This window comes from Marmota flaviventris, chromosome X (assembly GCF_047511675.1).
Source record: "Marmota flaviventris isolate mMarFla1 chromosome X, mMarFla1.hap1, whole genome shotgun sequence".
NCBI classification, from domain to species: domain Eukaryota; kingdom Metazoa; phylum Chordata; class Mammalia; order Rodentia; family Sciuridae; genus Marmota; species Marmota flaviventris.
In genome coordinates, this window is record NC_092518.1 from 13,968,431 (window position 1) to 13,986,032 (window position 17,602).

Sequence of the window (17,602 nt, forward strand, 5' to 3'; positions counted from 1 at the left end):
GTCTAATTCATTCTATTATCATTCCTACCCCCATACCCCTCCCCTCCCTTCACCCCCCTCTATCTAATCCAAAGTACCTCTGTTCTTCCATAGCCCCCTCCCCTTATTGTGAATTAGCATCCACATATCAGAGAGAACATTTGGCCTTTGGTTCTTTGGGATTGGCTTATTTCACGTAGCATGATATTCTCTAGTGGAACCCTATATGTGTTTCATTTTATGCATTTAAAATCATTATTTAAAAACTGAGAATAGTTGTTCCAGATTACCAAAACCAAGTAAACAACCTAACAAGAACAGTCTAAGAATTCATTCAGAAGGTAGAAAGATTTCCAATAAGTTTCTAGATGACCCTAGAATGAACTGGAAGGGGATGAAGGGAGGTATGGACAGTAGTGAGAATGCAGTCATCTGGGTAGGGAGTGAAGGCTAGATCAGGGGAGCAGTAAGAATGGACAAGCAGATTTGGATTTGAGGAAATGAGGTATGAGCTGGCCTTGAGTGATCAATTAGCTGGTACACATGAGAGAGGGTTAAAAAAAAAAAGATGTCATGTCAAAATTTTGTGCTGGAAGCTGAGCATGGTATGGTGCACACCTGTAATCCCAGCAGCTCGGGAAGCTGAGACAGGAGAATGCAAATTCAAACCCAGCCTCAGCAATGGCAAGGTGCTAAGCAACTCAGTGAGACTCTGTCTCTAAATAAAATACAAAACAGGGCTGGGGATGTGGCTCAGTGGTCGAGTGTCCCTGGGTTCAATCCCTGGTAACCCCGCCCCCCCAAAAAAAAAAATTTGTGCTGGAACCACTAACAGAACAGCAGAAGTCAGAATAGTGAGCTGGCTTCTTGGAGGAAAATAAATTCATTTTGAGAACGAGCAAGTATTAAATTACCAATATGATGCAGAATAACAAAAAGAAACCTAGAATCTTTGAATTTTTTTTTTACTATGTGCATGCACTACCAGCCCAAATCAATAAATACAATTTAAGAGCTAAAATAATTCAAATAACAAAAAAAGAAAATTAGAGTCAAAAGCCAAGTTCAAATCCTATCCTGAAACTTGTGTGACTTTATTCCATTTTTTCCTACCAAAATGAACCCCACTTTTATAATCTGTATAATAGGGATAATTAGCACATGTCACAGTTATTCATATTAAGGAAGGATCTTGATCCATATTAGAGGTTTATACATAATGGTTCTACTCTATGAGTTGGGGATACAGAACTATACAGGATGTGTTTATTTTTCCTGGAAAGGGTGACAATCTACCAAGACAAAGTGTGACTAACAAACTAGCAATATAAGGAAAATAAAATGAGAAAATACTATGACAACACAAATTCATCTTATATATACAAAGTCAAGTTTAGTGAGACCTGAGATGCTAAAGGAAGACTTTGAGAAAAGAAAGGTCACAATTAAGAAAGGAAAAACAATAGCTAAAATTAGGAGAGAGGGCATACAAGACATTCCAGAAATGGGGAAGCCGATAAAGCCTGTGAAATGGAGATAACCAGAACAATTTGTTTAGAACATTAGTTAGAGAACTCATGGGATACAGACTTGTAGGGCAGAGATTACGTTTGTGTGACCACAAATTCTTCAGGAAAGAAAGCAGACGATAGCATCCATGCAAAACTGTCCCAGTGACTATTCAATACCAGCTCATGGCATTAACAGCATTTCCACTGAAATCATTCCATGTTTCTATGCCAACTCGACTGATATGTATTATTTTTTAAAGGAGCTTTTTATAGGATTAAGATGGTTAGGAAGATTCGCTATGAGCCTGCATATCAATATTCACAGGATTTGTAGCATGGGGTCCTTTGTGCTATTCCTGAATAAGGAACCATAAAATGACCTTCTTCCTCCCAGGAATCACAGGGCAGGAGGGGAAAACCAAGGGCACGAACCACAAATGAGCGATCTGTGGCATAGTCCCTGACTGTGCAGGGCAGCTGGGCTAATTCCATGCCATTCAGTTTGATGATGTATGAAATGTTCCTGTTCCTGGTAATAAGCAGCTCTAGTCGGAGATCCCCGAGGGAAGTGCTCCTGATGTGTAGGATCAGCAGGCTGCCTGCTGGGAAAACAGGGGTTATCTTCACCTCACCATACCCCTAGATGCCTATATTGCTGTCACAGCACAGTCTGAGAGGAGTGGCCTATGGGAAAAAGGCAGAGGTCTATCATTAGCCATGCAGTGGGTGGAGGGGCAGACAATCAAATCACTGCTCATCGCCTGAGGGATACACTTCCCATCAGAGGCGCCACAGGCACAAGGCTGTTTCTTTGTGAGCAGAGCCTTGGGGAGGGGGTGGCCTCGGGACCAATGACAGCTGTTCTGTACTATTTCTTCCTTCATACTGCTGCTTTGGACTTGAGATGAGTCTGGAGAAATGAGAAAAATGATCCTCACTCTTACACTATCCATTTTTGGAGATATTCTAATTCAACTTCCTGCATAAAGACAAGGATACTGAAGCCCAGAGTGATGACATTCCTTTACTTACTCATCCCAAGAGTAAAGCACAATGCATTACACTGAATGAATGAATGAATGAATGAAAGAGAAATCACTAGGATTTCATTTGTGTGACCACAAATTCTCCATGGGGGCTTATCAAGTCCTGATCCCCCATAAAAGGTTTATTCCTTCCACTGAGGAACAAAAGGGACCAAGAGACCCAACTCTATTGGTCACTGTTCTTAACTAGGTCCTATCATGTCTTGTTCTGTGTGGCCTTCTCTGTGCCGCCATTCCACTGATAGTTAATGAATGAATACTTAATCTATCTTGCACTGGCCCAGGATCTCCACAGATTCACTGGTGAATGAAACAGTCAGAGACCCCATCCTTGAGAACATCTGCAACAAAAGAGAGAAACAGGCAGAGCCTGTACACCTCCTGCTCAGAAATCAAGCTGGCTCGGCTGGGGCTGTAGCTAAGTGGTAGAGCGTCTGCCTCACATGTGTGAGGCACTGGGTTCGATCCTCAGCATCACATAAAAATAAATAAAGGTATTGTATTCAACTACAAAAAAAAAAAAAACAAGAAAGAAATCAAGCTGGCTTTTGCTGATGTTTCTGCACTTAAAGGAAGATATGCATCCCTTTGTAATAACGTCACCAAGGGCTTAAATTTCTCTCCAAAGCAATAAAAGGTAGAAAATGCCTACATTCTTCCCATCCCCACTCATAAATAGTCTTCTGCAGGCCTTAGCTCTAGGCTGAGCACAAACCCCACCTGTGTCTCTCTATGATCAACCTGACCAGCTCTGGGACCCATGGCTATGCCCCAAGAACAAACTCTGCCTTTGGTTCAACATTGGGAACAGGACAGCTTGCTCCTGGTGAGTTTAATAAAGGCCAGGTAAAACCACTTACACCATTTATATTCCAGTGCCTTGCAATTTTCAGGTCTCTATGATCAACAGCATCTGAATGGGTTCAAGGCTCAAGGAAGTGGTTTCTAGATCATACCCCTGTTAGAAGCTGAGAAAACAACTGGGTAAATTTCAACACCTTGCACCAGCCAATTATGCAAACATAATCCACATTTGTAAGGCAGGAAAGAGGATGTCTGGAATAAAAAAGATGATGCACTTTCCCATGGGTACTTATTTGGAACAGCTCAAACTTATTATCCTTGAAGATTTTTACCTGTTAACTGCACTGAGAAGGGAACAGTGGGTTTACCAAGTCTAAAGTCTACCTGACGGTACAAGTAGCCAGACAGAAAAATTCATGTAAGGACTGCTATAGCTTTTTTCATTCAATGACTACTTTGTTTCCAAACCCTAGTCAACACAAACTGGAAGGGTGGGTTTGGAGGAAGCAATTAGGAGAGATGGACACAGAGGCCAGTGAAGTCAGATTCATTGTTCCAAGAGTGGTTTTTACCATTCTTTCCATAAAGGAAAATCAACATAAACTTCAAGGGAAGGTCCATACCTAAACATTAATAAAATCTTCCTCAAAAATATTTCAGATATAATTAAATAAGGATTTCATTGTAGTTATTTCTCCTACCCGTGAAAGGGAAGTAAAAGTATTTTGAACATTTTTAACACCAGAAAAATATTAAGATCATTTTTAGAAGTTTTTATAATTGAGGTATAATTTATATCAATGTACAGATGTTAACAGCACAGTTGGTCAGTCTTGACAAATGCTCACTGTATTCTACACCTCTATCAACAAACACACCATTTTCATCCTCTGGAAAATTTCCTTGGGCCCCTTCCCAGTCAATCCACCTCAAAGCAATCATTAATCTCATTTCAATCACCTTTGATTGGTTTTTGCCTTTTCTAGAACTTTATATAATGTGCAAAGACATAGTTTAACTGCTGAAAAAAATTGTTTCTGGAAAGCATCCTTTTTCTATCTGTGGAACTAATAGAAAAATATTTTTTAAGGGGGCTACTTCCTGAAGACATAAATGCCTATATTATTTTCCATTTTAGTTGCTTTAAATAACTGTTGGTTTTAGTACATGGAAAGCTTGTTGTGCCAAAAATAAACAAAAATTATCTAAATGCCTGGACCAATATTTTTCCCCAATTCATGCAAAGTTCACCTCTTGTTGGCCAGAACATTCCATAGACACGGGAGTTGACTTTTTCCCCTTCCCTCATTCTTCCAAGAACAAGTTTATTTCACATGAAAGAGAAATCTATAGTTGAAAAGGAAATTATTTAAGAAAACATATAATTTCTATTTAAGCTTAAGCAAATTCTGCCTAATAAGACAGAGCCACATCCATACTTCATCAGAGTAGAAAGAGTTTCTGTTAAAGCTTCTGGAGACATTCCTCAGCAGTGCTTGACAGTTCTGTTCTTCCTAATAGTCACAGGCTGGTCTACAGGTCCCCAAATTCCTAAGTGACTCTAAGCTAAGGTCTTACCATCATTCCAATTTGAAAATATGAAGAAAGAGGAAATTGAGTGAGTAAGATGACTTTTCTAATGAGTCAAGAGTCTCAAGTTTTGTCCTGTCACTATTCCCAGGTGCGAATATTGCCTATGGGGATGTGTTAACCTTAGAAAAATCCCTAGGGAAGGAACCTTTAAATGGATGGATGTTCCTTTGAAAGTTCAGTGTGGGCAGCAATATATCTTTTAACCCAACTCCATTTTTATTGCATCTACCACACCTGCTGCACCCTACTTGTTCCAAACCTTCACAGGTTACCCCCTACCTACTTCAGAGAAAGGCTATACTATACTAACACTCTGTCCTCTCTCCAGAATAGCCCAGCACCTGGCACAATACAACCAGTGCCTGAAGAATTAGTCCAAATATTGCTCACCTTTCATGTGTCCAGCTGGAATTTCATCTATTCTAGGAAGCACCTTCTTCACCCTCTATGAGACTCCCATCTTTCAATTTCCTGCTCACTCATCAATAACATTATTTGCCACTCTGGTAATAACGTGGGGTTTTAGTTACTTTCTTAACTATATACATCTTACCCTCCAGATTAGACTGAGCCTGTTTTAAAGCAAATTCCATTCAATAAATCTCTTAATCATCATAAACATGATTTCTTTAAAAATGTAAGCACTGAGGGGCTGGGGTTGTGGCTCAGTGGTAGAGTGCTTGCCTAGTATGTGTGAGGCACTGGGTTTGATCCCTGGCACCACATTAAAAATAAACAAATAAAATAAAGGTATTGTGTCCATCTACAACTAAAAAAATTCTTTTAAATGTAAGCACTGAAATATTTGATAAATCTCATAGCTATGCAAATCTGTTATTTAATAAATACATTTGAACTTGCAAATATGTTACTTTTATGGGTTGTGGCCTGTTTTGTGTGCTGATGATTCAAATCTAATCACTTTCTCTTCTAAACATGGCTTCCTTCTCCTTAATATTAAAATTTACCATCTCTGCACATTGGGAACTCAGAAGTGTTCACTCCTAAATTATTTGGGGAATAAAATGAGAAAAGCTTGAGCTCTTTGGATGATCACATTCTAATAAATAGACTTTATACTAATATTATCCTTTTTTTGAAAAAGGATAGGAGTTCTAGAGCAAATCAGTGTCTTAATAGGTAAGAATGAAGGTATGTTCGGATCACAATTAACCAATTAATTTTTTAATTGCCTGATTTCTCATATCCAAAAATGAAATGAGGATGAATTGCACATCCACACTCACAAAGATTATCTGAGTTATAGTTTCAAAGCATTTCGAGGGCCTTCTTAACCCCAGCTGAGCAAACCAAGTCTCCTTCCCTGGAAGCAAAATAGAAGATGTGGATACTTTTTGAACATACAAGTTACCACTTTTTTTTTCCAGTTGTTCATGTACCTTTATTTTTTATTTATTTATATGTGGTGCTGAGGATCGAACCCGGTGCCTCACACATGCTAGGCAAGTGCTCTGCCACTGAGCCACAACCCCAGCCCCAAGTTACCACTTTTGCAACCCTCAAGCCAGGTTAGTCTTTTACCCACATCAGTCTCCAGTCAGCCTCACTGGGGGCCACTGAGAAATGCCTCAAAAACTAACCATAAAGAACACATAAAATCCAAAATCTTTGACTATCCCTCAGGTCACCATTCGGAGAGAATAAGACCAGGCACATTCAACACAGGAAGAAAGGCAGCTACTTCCCAAGACAGATAACAGACAGAAAAACAAAGCTGCTTCAATGTACTTTGATACCGTCTACCACAAAAAGACTCCAGAGGCCCTCAAATCTACTTCTCCTGGTAATCTTGTCCACACACCATCTCTGTTCTTCTATAATTAGAATTTCACCTGCATTTCCCTGTCCTCTCCACTGTAGACTAAAATAACTCAAATGTGTATTCACAATAACTTCTTTAGAAATATCAACCCAGGGCACCACAAAAATAAATAAATAAATAAAAATAACAATCCAGAGCTAGGCATGGTGAAACACACCTGTAATCACACATGCATGGGAGGCTAAGGCAGAAGAATCACAAGTTCTAGGCCAGCCAGGGCAAGTTAGTGAGATCCTGTCTCAGAATATTTTTTTTTTTAAAAGGGCTAAGGATGTAACTTGCCTAGCATGCCTGAGGCCCTGGATTCAAACCTTAGTATCCCAACCCCCGCAAACATCAATCAATGTAGGAATTTGCAGCCTGCTATTTTTTTTTTTTTTTAATTGGCAGCCTGGGTTCCTTAGGTTCACCTTGATGGCTTTTCCCATAGCAGTACCACCACTCTCCAGCTAGGAGGTGGAAGCAGGGTGAGTATTTTCTCCAGCAAAGGCTATGTTGTCAACTCCAGGACCACAGCTTACTCTCCCTTCTATCCTCGCTGAGGGGGAGGGCTGCAAGCTGGTAGCTGGCTCCTGCCAGATGAGAAAGTTGTTCATCCTACCAAGGATCAGGGTGGTTTCTTCCAAAACCTGCTTAAGCTCATTGTTTGTTATTGGTATCAAATACTTGGTTAAACAGCATAAAAATATAGAGATGTGAAGAGAGTTAGTGGTAAGAAGGGATAAAGATAACATTTGAAGGTTAAAAGGAAAACCACTGCCAAAACCGGGTGCAGTGGCACATGCCTATAATCCCAGCGGTATAGGAGGCTAAGGCAAGGGGATCACAAGTTCAAAGCCAGTCTCAGCAATTTAGCAAGGCCCTAGGTAACTCAGCATGACCTTGTCTCTAAGTAAAATATAAAAAAGGGCTGGGGATATGGCTCAGTGGTTGAGTGCCCCTGAGTTCAATGAAGGAAGGAAGAAAGGAAGGGAGGGAGGGAGGGAAGGAAAGAACAAACACAACCAAATTAGGTATGTATGGGACAACTAAAAAGATTGAGGGTGGAAGGCTGTGGAATTTTAGAAAGATATGTACTCCAATTGCTTCGTTTATGTTTTCAATGCACGTTAAAGAAATCAATGGGAATTGTAGAGGAGGCACTGTGGATGCACAAAGGAAGGAACTCAAATCAGCAAACCCATATTTAGGGAAAAGGCCTTGATCCTATATCATGACGTTACATGATAAATGACAAATGAATATATATTGTGAGATTTTTAAGCTAAAATTAGATAATAAGGTAGTGCATATCATTTTTGAGGATTCTCTACTTGATTCAGCTATTTCAAGAAACTAGTCCATAAGGGCCAACATTTTGTGTGTGTGTGTGTGTGTGTGTGTGTATAGCTCTGCAATACTTAGTAGAAATTAATATATTATTCAATAAGAATAAAATCTAATATGTACATATACACTGTTATATTTTTATTGATTAATAGATTGATTATATATTACTACAAAGCTATTATTATGTTTTTTACCTTAATCTGTCCCTGTGATTTAAAGGTTGATGTTTATTTGGGGGGTTTTGGTCTTTTGTGAGAAGAGTCACCAATTACTACTTATACAATATTTACTGTCAGAGAAAATGACAGTTTTTATATTACACAATGACAATGGACTAATATTTGAAATATTACAAGTAAATTGGAATAATAAAGTTTTTTATAATTTTTAAAATATGGATTAAAAGATCAGCCTTTACGCTTTATGTAAGTATCATGGACCCTGTGGCTATTTTTCCTTTTTTCCTAATGGAAGCAAGCCCAGAATAAAGCCTGGCACTCATCTGGCAGTGAGTGGAAAGGAGCCTGATATTGCAGATGGTGGTAAAGGCCTCCTATCATCCGGGTGGGCACTGGCACAGCAACCCACCCTTGATTTCCCAATAGCCAACAGGCACGCAAAGTGGGCAATATTTCTCAGAAAGGTAGCAATCACTTTCCTTTCCTTCATTTGTGTTTTTCTTATGCATTATTAAAATATTAAAGGAAAAATCATCTATTATGACAGGACCATTTTTAATTCTCGTTCCCATTCAGTCTTTGATGATGTGCATCTAGATATATTTTACATGATTATATCCTAGTATACACAACTTTGTGTTTTGACCTGTTCATTTATTTTGCAAAAAAAAAATGTTTTCATATTTCCATTTATTCATTTACTTATTCAGTGAGCATTTGTTAAAGTGCATATTAAGTTTCAAGCATTATTCCAGGTACTATGAATATAAAGATAGATAAAAACCAGGTCTCTAGTATTGAAAAGTTCTCAGCTTAGTGGAATACAACAGATAATTATAAGGTAAAGTATCACAATAAATACATACTTAAAGGCCTCTGCATTTACTATCTTAATGGCTTCACAATCTTCTAGCTGGAAAATATAACTTAATTCCCTTTCTTGATTATCTTTCATTATCACAAACATTGCTGCAATTACCATGTTTCCCGTGTATTTTTTCTTTCATTAACCATTTTCTGTACATAAATTCTTAGGAATGAGATCACTGAGTCGACAAGTATTATTCAGATTTTTTTAATAGCTCTTCACATACCTTGCTAAATAGCTGCATCCAAGTATCATGCAGATACACAAATTCATCAGTTAGCCTAAGCTTGCCAATAGTCTTACCACTGAACACTTTCTTAGATATTCATAAGTAGAAACCCATTTTTGTCTTAATTTATACTTCTTTAATTAATATCAGGGTGGAACATTTTCTTGTGGTTAAGAATTTTCCCCTTGTGGCAGCGGGGTGCAGTGGTGCACACCTATAATCCCAGCAGCTTAGGTGGCTAAGGCAGGAGGATCGTGGGTTCAAAGCCAGTCTCAGAAACTTAGCAAGGCCCTAAGCAATTTAGCAAGAACCTGTCTCTAAATAAAATATTAAAAAGGGCTAGGGATGTGGTTCAGTGGTTAAGCACCCCTAGGTTCAATCCAGATCTCCCCCAAAATAAGATTTTTCCCCTTGTGGGATTTGTGTTTATGGGCAAATTTATCTATCACTTATCACTGCTCTAGTAGCTTCCCCAAAATTTTCATGTTCATATATAATTTTTTGTTATAATTTTTTATAAATTTTCCCTATTTGTTGCTTTCTTTGCTACATTAGCTTCAAATCATATTAATATTTTAATTTACATTCTGTTTGTTTTTTTCCTCGGGAATTTCTTCCATGGGTACTATCTTAAGAAAACTGACCTATTGTTGGAATAAATGTTGGTTTTCTATTGTCCATTCATTTATCACTCATTCAACTTTCAAGAACTGTTTCTATGTGCCTTGCTTGACAACAGAGACTTAAAAAATGATGAATGACATAACAGTACAAAATATTCAAAACTTGTAAATAGGCAAAAAGAGTTATAGGGTGTCCTCCCAGTGCCACTGGAATCCCATTAACTGCTTCTCTAGGGACATACACCTTTGTTTGACACATTATTTACTATTTCTGAGGCTATGAGGTCAGTTGGTATTCAGGGGGAAAAAGTAATCAGAAAATTCTTCCTATATACAGATACAAATGATCAATCAGAATAATGAAGCTCTAAGTCCGAGGCTCAAAATCTTCCCAGGCCCAAGGGAATGGAGCCTGAGAAGCCAACCCAGTGTCAGGGTGGCTATTTCACCAGCAAGGCTGGCTTTGAATAGCCATGACCAAGCAGGACATGGGAATGCAGTACAACAAAAAGAATAAAGGTCTCCAAACCAATGGATCTGTCTTTGTTCCTCAGCCCTGTCTCTTCTTGGGTCTATTAAGGCTCTTTTCTTATCTACAACAGTAAAGTAGTCAGGACAAGTTCAGTGAGCTAATTTTTAAAGGAACTCATCACAGGGCTAGACATATAGCTCATTGGTACAGCACTTGCCTAGCATGCACGAGGCCTTGGGTTCAATCCTAGCACCGCAAAAAAGGAACCTCCTCACACATGCCATATACTTGGTCTTCTAATAAATGTCATTTATTTTCCTTCCCTCTAAATCCACCGTGGATTCTGAGTCCATGCTGAGCACATGGATCTTAGTCATTTTAGACTCCCAGAGTCTATCATCAATTAAAGCAGAAGAGAAAGTTGGTGATGCTGGGTTGGAATTTCAGAGGCATTAGTATACTGTATTAGAAAGACAATGGTTTCAAATGGCCCCACATCTGACCACAGCTGGCCTGAAGCATTCCTCTGAAGGAATCCATTTTCTCAGAAGACTCAACTGGATGATTTCTAGGGTTTCTTCAAGTTCGAACATCCAACTTGAAGTCTGGGTAGCCTGTGCATCTGCAACAAGAGCTTCCTATGGCTGTGTGTACAGTGGGTCTGATGGCCTCATGAGGCAATGGCACTGCATGGCTGCTTGCTTACCTCTCCTACCACCTCTATGATGTCACCGACTTTCAGCTCAAGCTCGTCATCATTCTGGGGCAGGTAGCTGAACGCCACCTGGCATCGGCGCCTCCGTCGCTCCCCTGGATGGGAAAAGCAGAATATTTAGATATAGTTCTTCTCCCAAACTAAGATTTTTAAAGAGAGGTTTCCTAAGCATGCAGGCAAATTAAGCTGACTTGTCTCAAATATGCTCTCTGGGACATGGCTAGAGGCACAGCAGCCCTGATCTCTTAGAGGCAGTAGAAAGCAGAGCAATGCTTCTTGGTCTTTTAAAAGCTGCTGGGTCAAAAAAGGCATGGATATGAGAAACTGATCCATTGGTGCAGGAGGCAAAAACCCCACCCCTGAAGCACTGGAGCACAGTGTTGCCTTAAACGGTTTTCCATGGATAGGGCTTTATATTTGCTGCAGTTAATTTTTGATGAAAGCTGATGTGATGTGGTAGAGAAACAAGAATGGTCTGCTTTGAATGCTAGCAAGGCAGAGAGCATTTTCCCCCAAATGGCAAAGGAAAAGAGAAAGTATCCTGACCTTTTTCCTGCTACTCATCACCCTTTCAACATGCTGGAACTCAGGCCTGATAAGCAAAGGCTGGTTAGGTTTCAGTCTGCTCTTGGTACCATTTTAAATGCCCCACAGGGTTCAACAAATCCACTTCTTTCCTCTTCCCTTGGTCCCAGGGGATCCATTAACAGGCTCTCTAGCTGTCTACACAGAACCAACCCAGGCAAATCAAGATAAAAGCCAGGGCCACACTTCACTTCACCAGAGGACACTCAAGGTTACATCATCTCACTCACCCAGGGTGGCCCACCTGGGAGCCTCCAGTTTAGAGCTGTTTCAAGTACAGATATGTCTGTCCATAGCACATCTGCACCACAGATGTGCACTGTGGGGAAAGAGAACATGAATGTGGGACATGTTTGTGTGAGAGAGAGACACACAGATGACAGAAACACAGACATGCAATAGTGGAGGCCTAAGTCAGAGAGAGGTGGATGAGAGCTAAGATGGACACTGCCCCAGAAGTTTGTTGCTTATAGCCGACACCTCACACAACTCCTTCACACCACCACATGGCCTAGAAAACCAAAGGGATCAACGACTTCAAAGAAACACATTTAGAAATGCTAAAATTATTTTGAGGTACTGCCTCTGGGGATTCTTTTTCTTTTCTAATCTTTTCCCTGAGAAAGGAAGTCCCTGTAGGGGTGATCACAGAGCACATTAATGCCCCCGTGCAGCATGACATCACACAAAGAGGAAGGTGTCTGTGCTACATCTAATGTGCTTTCCAATCAATATTTTTCAAAAGCCGGCGGCCTAGTTCCCTGTTTCATTGTTCTCTTCCTGCATCTCACTAAGGAAGAATAGGGTTGAAACAGGTACAAGGACAGAAGTTCAAATCAATATCTTCTCTAATCACATCTTTGATGACTATACAAATAATCTCTATCTCGTCGTGCAAAGTCATCCGCCAGTGCATCTTAATAAGAACAAACTCAGAACTCTCAGGCCCATCCCAGGTGAGCACTGCAGCCTATCACCATAAGGAGGGCCTGGCTCTCCCTGGAACTGAAGGTCCCTGCATGCTGGCTTGTTTCTCCAAGGCAGCAAGGCCAGGGGAGTGATATTCCAGTGCAGAGAACACCATCACTGCTCCATGGTTTTCTGATACCATAGAGGATAGAAATTTCTCATTCTAGGGGCTGGGGTTGTGGCTCAGCGGTACAGCACTTGCCTAGCAGGTGTGAGGCGCTGGGTTTGATTCTCAGAACCACATAAAAATAAATAAAATAAAGGTATTGTGTCCAACTACTGTGTGTGTGTGTGTGTGTATGTTGTATGTGTGTGTTTTTTAAGAAAATCTAGATGACAAAGCAGTCTTGGCACCCCTGTCCAACCCCCACCCCCAGTTAGACCCCATTAAATGAAGTACATGAGTCTTTAAGAGCTTTAATTTTCTACACATTATCTTCAAAGTAAATTCTGCAGACACAAATTTGAGCATGAAACAAGTAAAATGACAAATGTCTGAAAACTGACACAACCACAGAAATCATCAAAGTCCCTACCAAAATGACTTAAAAGTAAAATGTGAAGACCCAGTGTTAGCTGAAGCTGTAAAACTTACAGTTTTACATAAGTTCATATCTTCAAAAAACCCTCTATAGTAAAACATAGCATCTAACCCAACACTGCACAGATGGCTAGGGCAGGAGTGATACGTTCTTTAAAAAAAGACTAATCTAACAGACTTAGGACCTGGAACAGAATCATCAGATTTCTCTAGAGCCAAATCTCTGCATTGGACTTTCCTATGGAAGTCCAGACCTGCCTGGTATCAGAAGAATGGTTCATTCACTAATTTCTCTCTACCAAGCTAAACAATATTTCTTAAAAAGCCCCTAAGGGCTAGGGATATAGTTCAATTGGTAGAGTGCCTGCCTAGCATGCACAAGACCCTGGGTTCAAACCCAAGCACCACTAAAAAAATAAAAAAGCCTCTAATAAGATTACTTAATTGGTGGCATGAAGTCCTATAAAACACATTGTCAACATACCCAGAAAAGCCCTACAGAGAGCACAAGGGAGAGACTCAGAGGTAGCTGGTGGTAAAGATCACGTCACCTGACCCCAAGCAGAAACAGTAACCCTATCCCCTAATTGGAATAGCTCATGATCCTTAAAGCTCTTCTGATACCCATCACTATTAGCTCATCCTGCTAGTCACGTACCTTAACAAGGAAAGCACCAGAACCATTTTGCAAATGAGGAAACCAGGGTTCACTGACTCACCAGAGTCACCAAGCTAGTAAGTGGCAGTATTTCCTTGACTGAGTCCAGAGCTCTCTCTCCAGTCCTAGATGAACCAGCTAGTCCCAAATTCACTGCAATTTGTATTTAACTGCTTCTTGCCACACATCACCCGGTCTTCACCATAACTCTCTCATTACAGGGCACTCCCATGCTCCAGTATGCTGCTTTTCTAGGCCCGAGCTCTAGCACATCCCTGGCTTGAGCTTGTGTGCCAGACCTACCAAGCCTATGACCCAATTCAAGTGGGATGCTTGAAGATCACCTGCATCCATCCATCTTAAACATCAGGAAGTTCAGGGTGTCATTTTTTCCTCTCCTGGCATTTCACTGACGTTTACTAGTGAATCTTGACCTTCCTCATAGAAGCAGGGAGATGACATCTCCTTCTAATAGCTACTACAAATTGGAGATTAAAATGTATAATTTATCTATACTTGGGATTTAGAATCCCTTAGTTTCAGCTACCACCTTCATGCCCAGATGAACTGGGCATAGAATCTTTGGTGTGAACTCATTTTAACACACTTTACTGAGTTTTCTTCTCTGGAATAAACCAAGTCTTAAAAGAAAAGTTTTCTTTAAAAAAATTAAATATATTTGCTGACTATGGCCAAAAATATGAGTCTTAGAAAAACTAAGAAGTAGTACAACCAGAGATATGAAAAATTATGCTCTATATGTATAATATGAATTGTAATAACAAATTAGAATAAAAAATAATAAAAAAAGAAAGAAAAAAACATTTTTTTGTACATTAAAAAAAAACCTAAAAAGTAGAGAAAATGTGTTTTTCCTCATTCACATCAGCACCATTGTCACTGTTCCATGCTGTGATGTGTTTTCTAGGCAGGGCCACTTCTCACACATAACTGAAACAAGGAATGGACATAAATTTTATCTATTACATATTCAAATGCACATGCACACATGGCTTATCAAGGAAGTAGGAATAAGGAAGACTCCCAAAGCATACTTGATATGTCTCTACTTTATATGACAGCCATGAAATACACATACATGAGCATGCGCTAATATGCAGGAACATACACATGCATGTATGAAAAGACAGGCTCACCTTCCACTCTCTCACTAGAACTCATAGCACTTTCCAATCTTAATTAGTTTTACTTAACAATGACTAACATTCATTGAGAAAGTACTATGTTCCAGGGTTTATTAAGCACTTTACCTGTATTATCCCCATTTAATTCTCAGGCTGAACCTTTAAGGTAGATTACTGACCCTCTCCCATTTTTACAGACAAGGAGATTAAGGAGGCACATGGAGATCAAGCATTTTACAAGAAATTTTACACTTAGCAAATAGAGAGCCTAGGACTTCAAACCAGGTGGTGCAACTCTAGGGGTCTGGCTGCTTTTAAGAAGACTCAGATTGCAGGAAGGATAAACTAGGTTAACATGGTCCATGGTTAAGAGGTGAAACCACAAAGTGAAAAGCCACAAATAAGGAGTATTTCCCTATAGTTGCTGGGAATTGGGGCCTGTAGGCCCCTGTTTTAATGAAGTGGAGAAAGCAAGGCAGCACATTCACCTTTCCTGAAAATGAAACAACAGGAACTGGAAAGCAAACCATGGCCCAGTCCCAGAACAAGACAAACAACCATAGTTTTAGAGCCTTCATCCTAGGGTCTTTGGACAAGTGAGAACTTTACTAGACCAATTCATTCAATGGCCAATGAAAATATAACCACGAAAAATGTCAAAGATAAAGAAAGGTCAACTGAGAACTTCCTATACTCAGTCTACTTTTTAACATCCCACATACCCCATGACAAAATAAAACTATAAGGGTTTAAATCATTCGATGCTTTCAAGGAACCCATTAAATTAACCAAATGTATCCTTACTGCATATCTGGGGAACGTGAAAGTATTCTGAAATCATATCGCAAGAGAGAAAACATTTGATAAAATCAAAGAGGAAAATCAAAAGTTCCTAATTCCCAGTATCCATGTTTCTTCTGGCATTTTCCCCAGGCACAGCTTGGGGTCCACCTGTGCCAGAATGTTAATGTGCAGATTATCATTATACCTCTTGAACTCACTCTCTAGGGACAGAGCCAGGGATCTATATTTGAAGCTGTCTATCACTATGATGATGCTCATGAAAATCTAGACCTCCACAATGAATCAGCCCAACATATCACAGGAGGTAGGAAAACATCTTACAGGAACAGGTGGTCTTCTCTTGATAGACTAACTCAGTGGTTCTTTCTTGGGATGGGCAGGGGTAGTACCAGGGATTGAACTCAGGGGCACTCAACCACTGAGCCACATCCCCAGCCCTATTTTGTATTTTATTTAGAGACATGGTCTCACTGAGTTACTTAGTGCCTCACCATTGCTGAGGCTGGCTTTGAACTCACAATCCTCCTGCCTCAGCCTCCCTAGCCAGTGGGATTACAGGCTTGCACCACTGCACCCAGCTCAGTGGTTCTTAATCTTAGTGGCACACTGAAATCACCTGGAGCTTTCATAAAACTCCCAAAGTGGCAGACCCTGAGGGACTAGCTCTCCATAGAAAAATGGCTTCTTCTAGGACTGGGGCAAAGAAAATAGAGGTGAGACTGAAATATATGGTTGTTGCAAGTCTTTCCAGTGGCCAACTTTGGGACAATAATAGCATGTACTGAGGGATGTGCTAGAATTTGTTCATTTCCAAAAAAGAATTCATAAGTCTGTACTGATATCTCAATAAGTAGCAAGCTAACTAGATAGATGGATAAGACTGATAAATAGGTGGGGCATGGTGATACACGCCTGTAATCCCAGCGGCTCAGGAAGCTAAAACAGGAGAATTGCAAGTTCAAAGCCAGCCTCAGCAGCTGCAAAGCACTAAGCAACTCAGTGAGACCTTATCTCTAAAGAAAATACAAAATAGGGCTGGAGATGTGGCTCAGTGGTTGAGTGCCCCTGAGTTCAATTCCCGGTACCAAAAAAAAAAAAAGTGAAAGCACCTTTTTTTTTGTTTTTACAAAAGAATGTTGACTAATTAGTTATTAATAATAACTAATAAGTATAGAGATTATAGAAAAAGACAATCATCATTTTGCAATCATCATAGTAATAATTGATTCTGGAAAAAATCAATTGTTATGAACCACTGGGTGAAAGCTTGTTGAGAATTAAGATGTTTACAGAATCTCAAGGTGTCTTTCTCAGATTATTATTAATTACAAAAGGAAAATGGTCCCATAAGAATGGAGAAAGCTGGCAGATACAGCTTTACCCAAGTGATCAAAGTTACTTACCATCACCAATCATGAGACATTGACATTTATCATGTGCCTACAGAATATTCCTGCCACATTTACCTAAATCTAACCATGAGGAAGCTATTCTGCAAATCCAAAATGAGGGACAGTTCACAAACACTGACCTATTTTTTTTTCCTTTTTTAAAGTCAGCGTCACAAAATATTTTTAAAAGCTTGAGAACCATTTTAGATTTCTAGAGAAGTAAAGATAACCATAAATATGTACAAATGTTAAATGTCAAATTAAAAGAGTGAAGAGATATGGCAACTATTAACAATGCATGATCCCTAATTGAGTTCT

The 17,602-nt window shown here is 39.7% G+C and overlaps 1 protein-coding gene across 7 annotated transcripts in view; it reads right to left on the minus strand.

Annotated features, from left to right (window-relative positions):
• The window catches only part of Sh3kbp1 (SH3 domain containing kinase binding protein 1), a 331,887-nt gene that overhangs the window by 155,121 nt on the left and 159,164 nt on the right, over nucleotides 1-17,602 (minus strand). For all 7 annotated transcript variants that reach the window (XM_071606251.1, XM_071606250.1, XM_071606248.1 and 4 more), the window contains one exon: nucleotides 11,183-11,286. In XM_071606251.1, coding sequence (XP_071462352.1) covers nucleotides 11,183-11,286 — 104 coding nt within the window. The remainder of the gene's footprint in view (nucleotides 1-11,182; nucleotides 11,287-17,602) is intronic.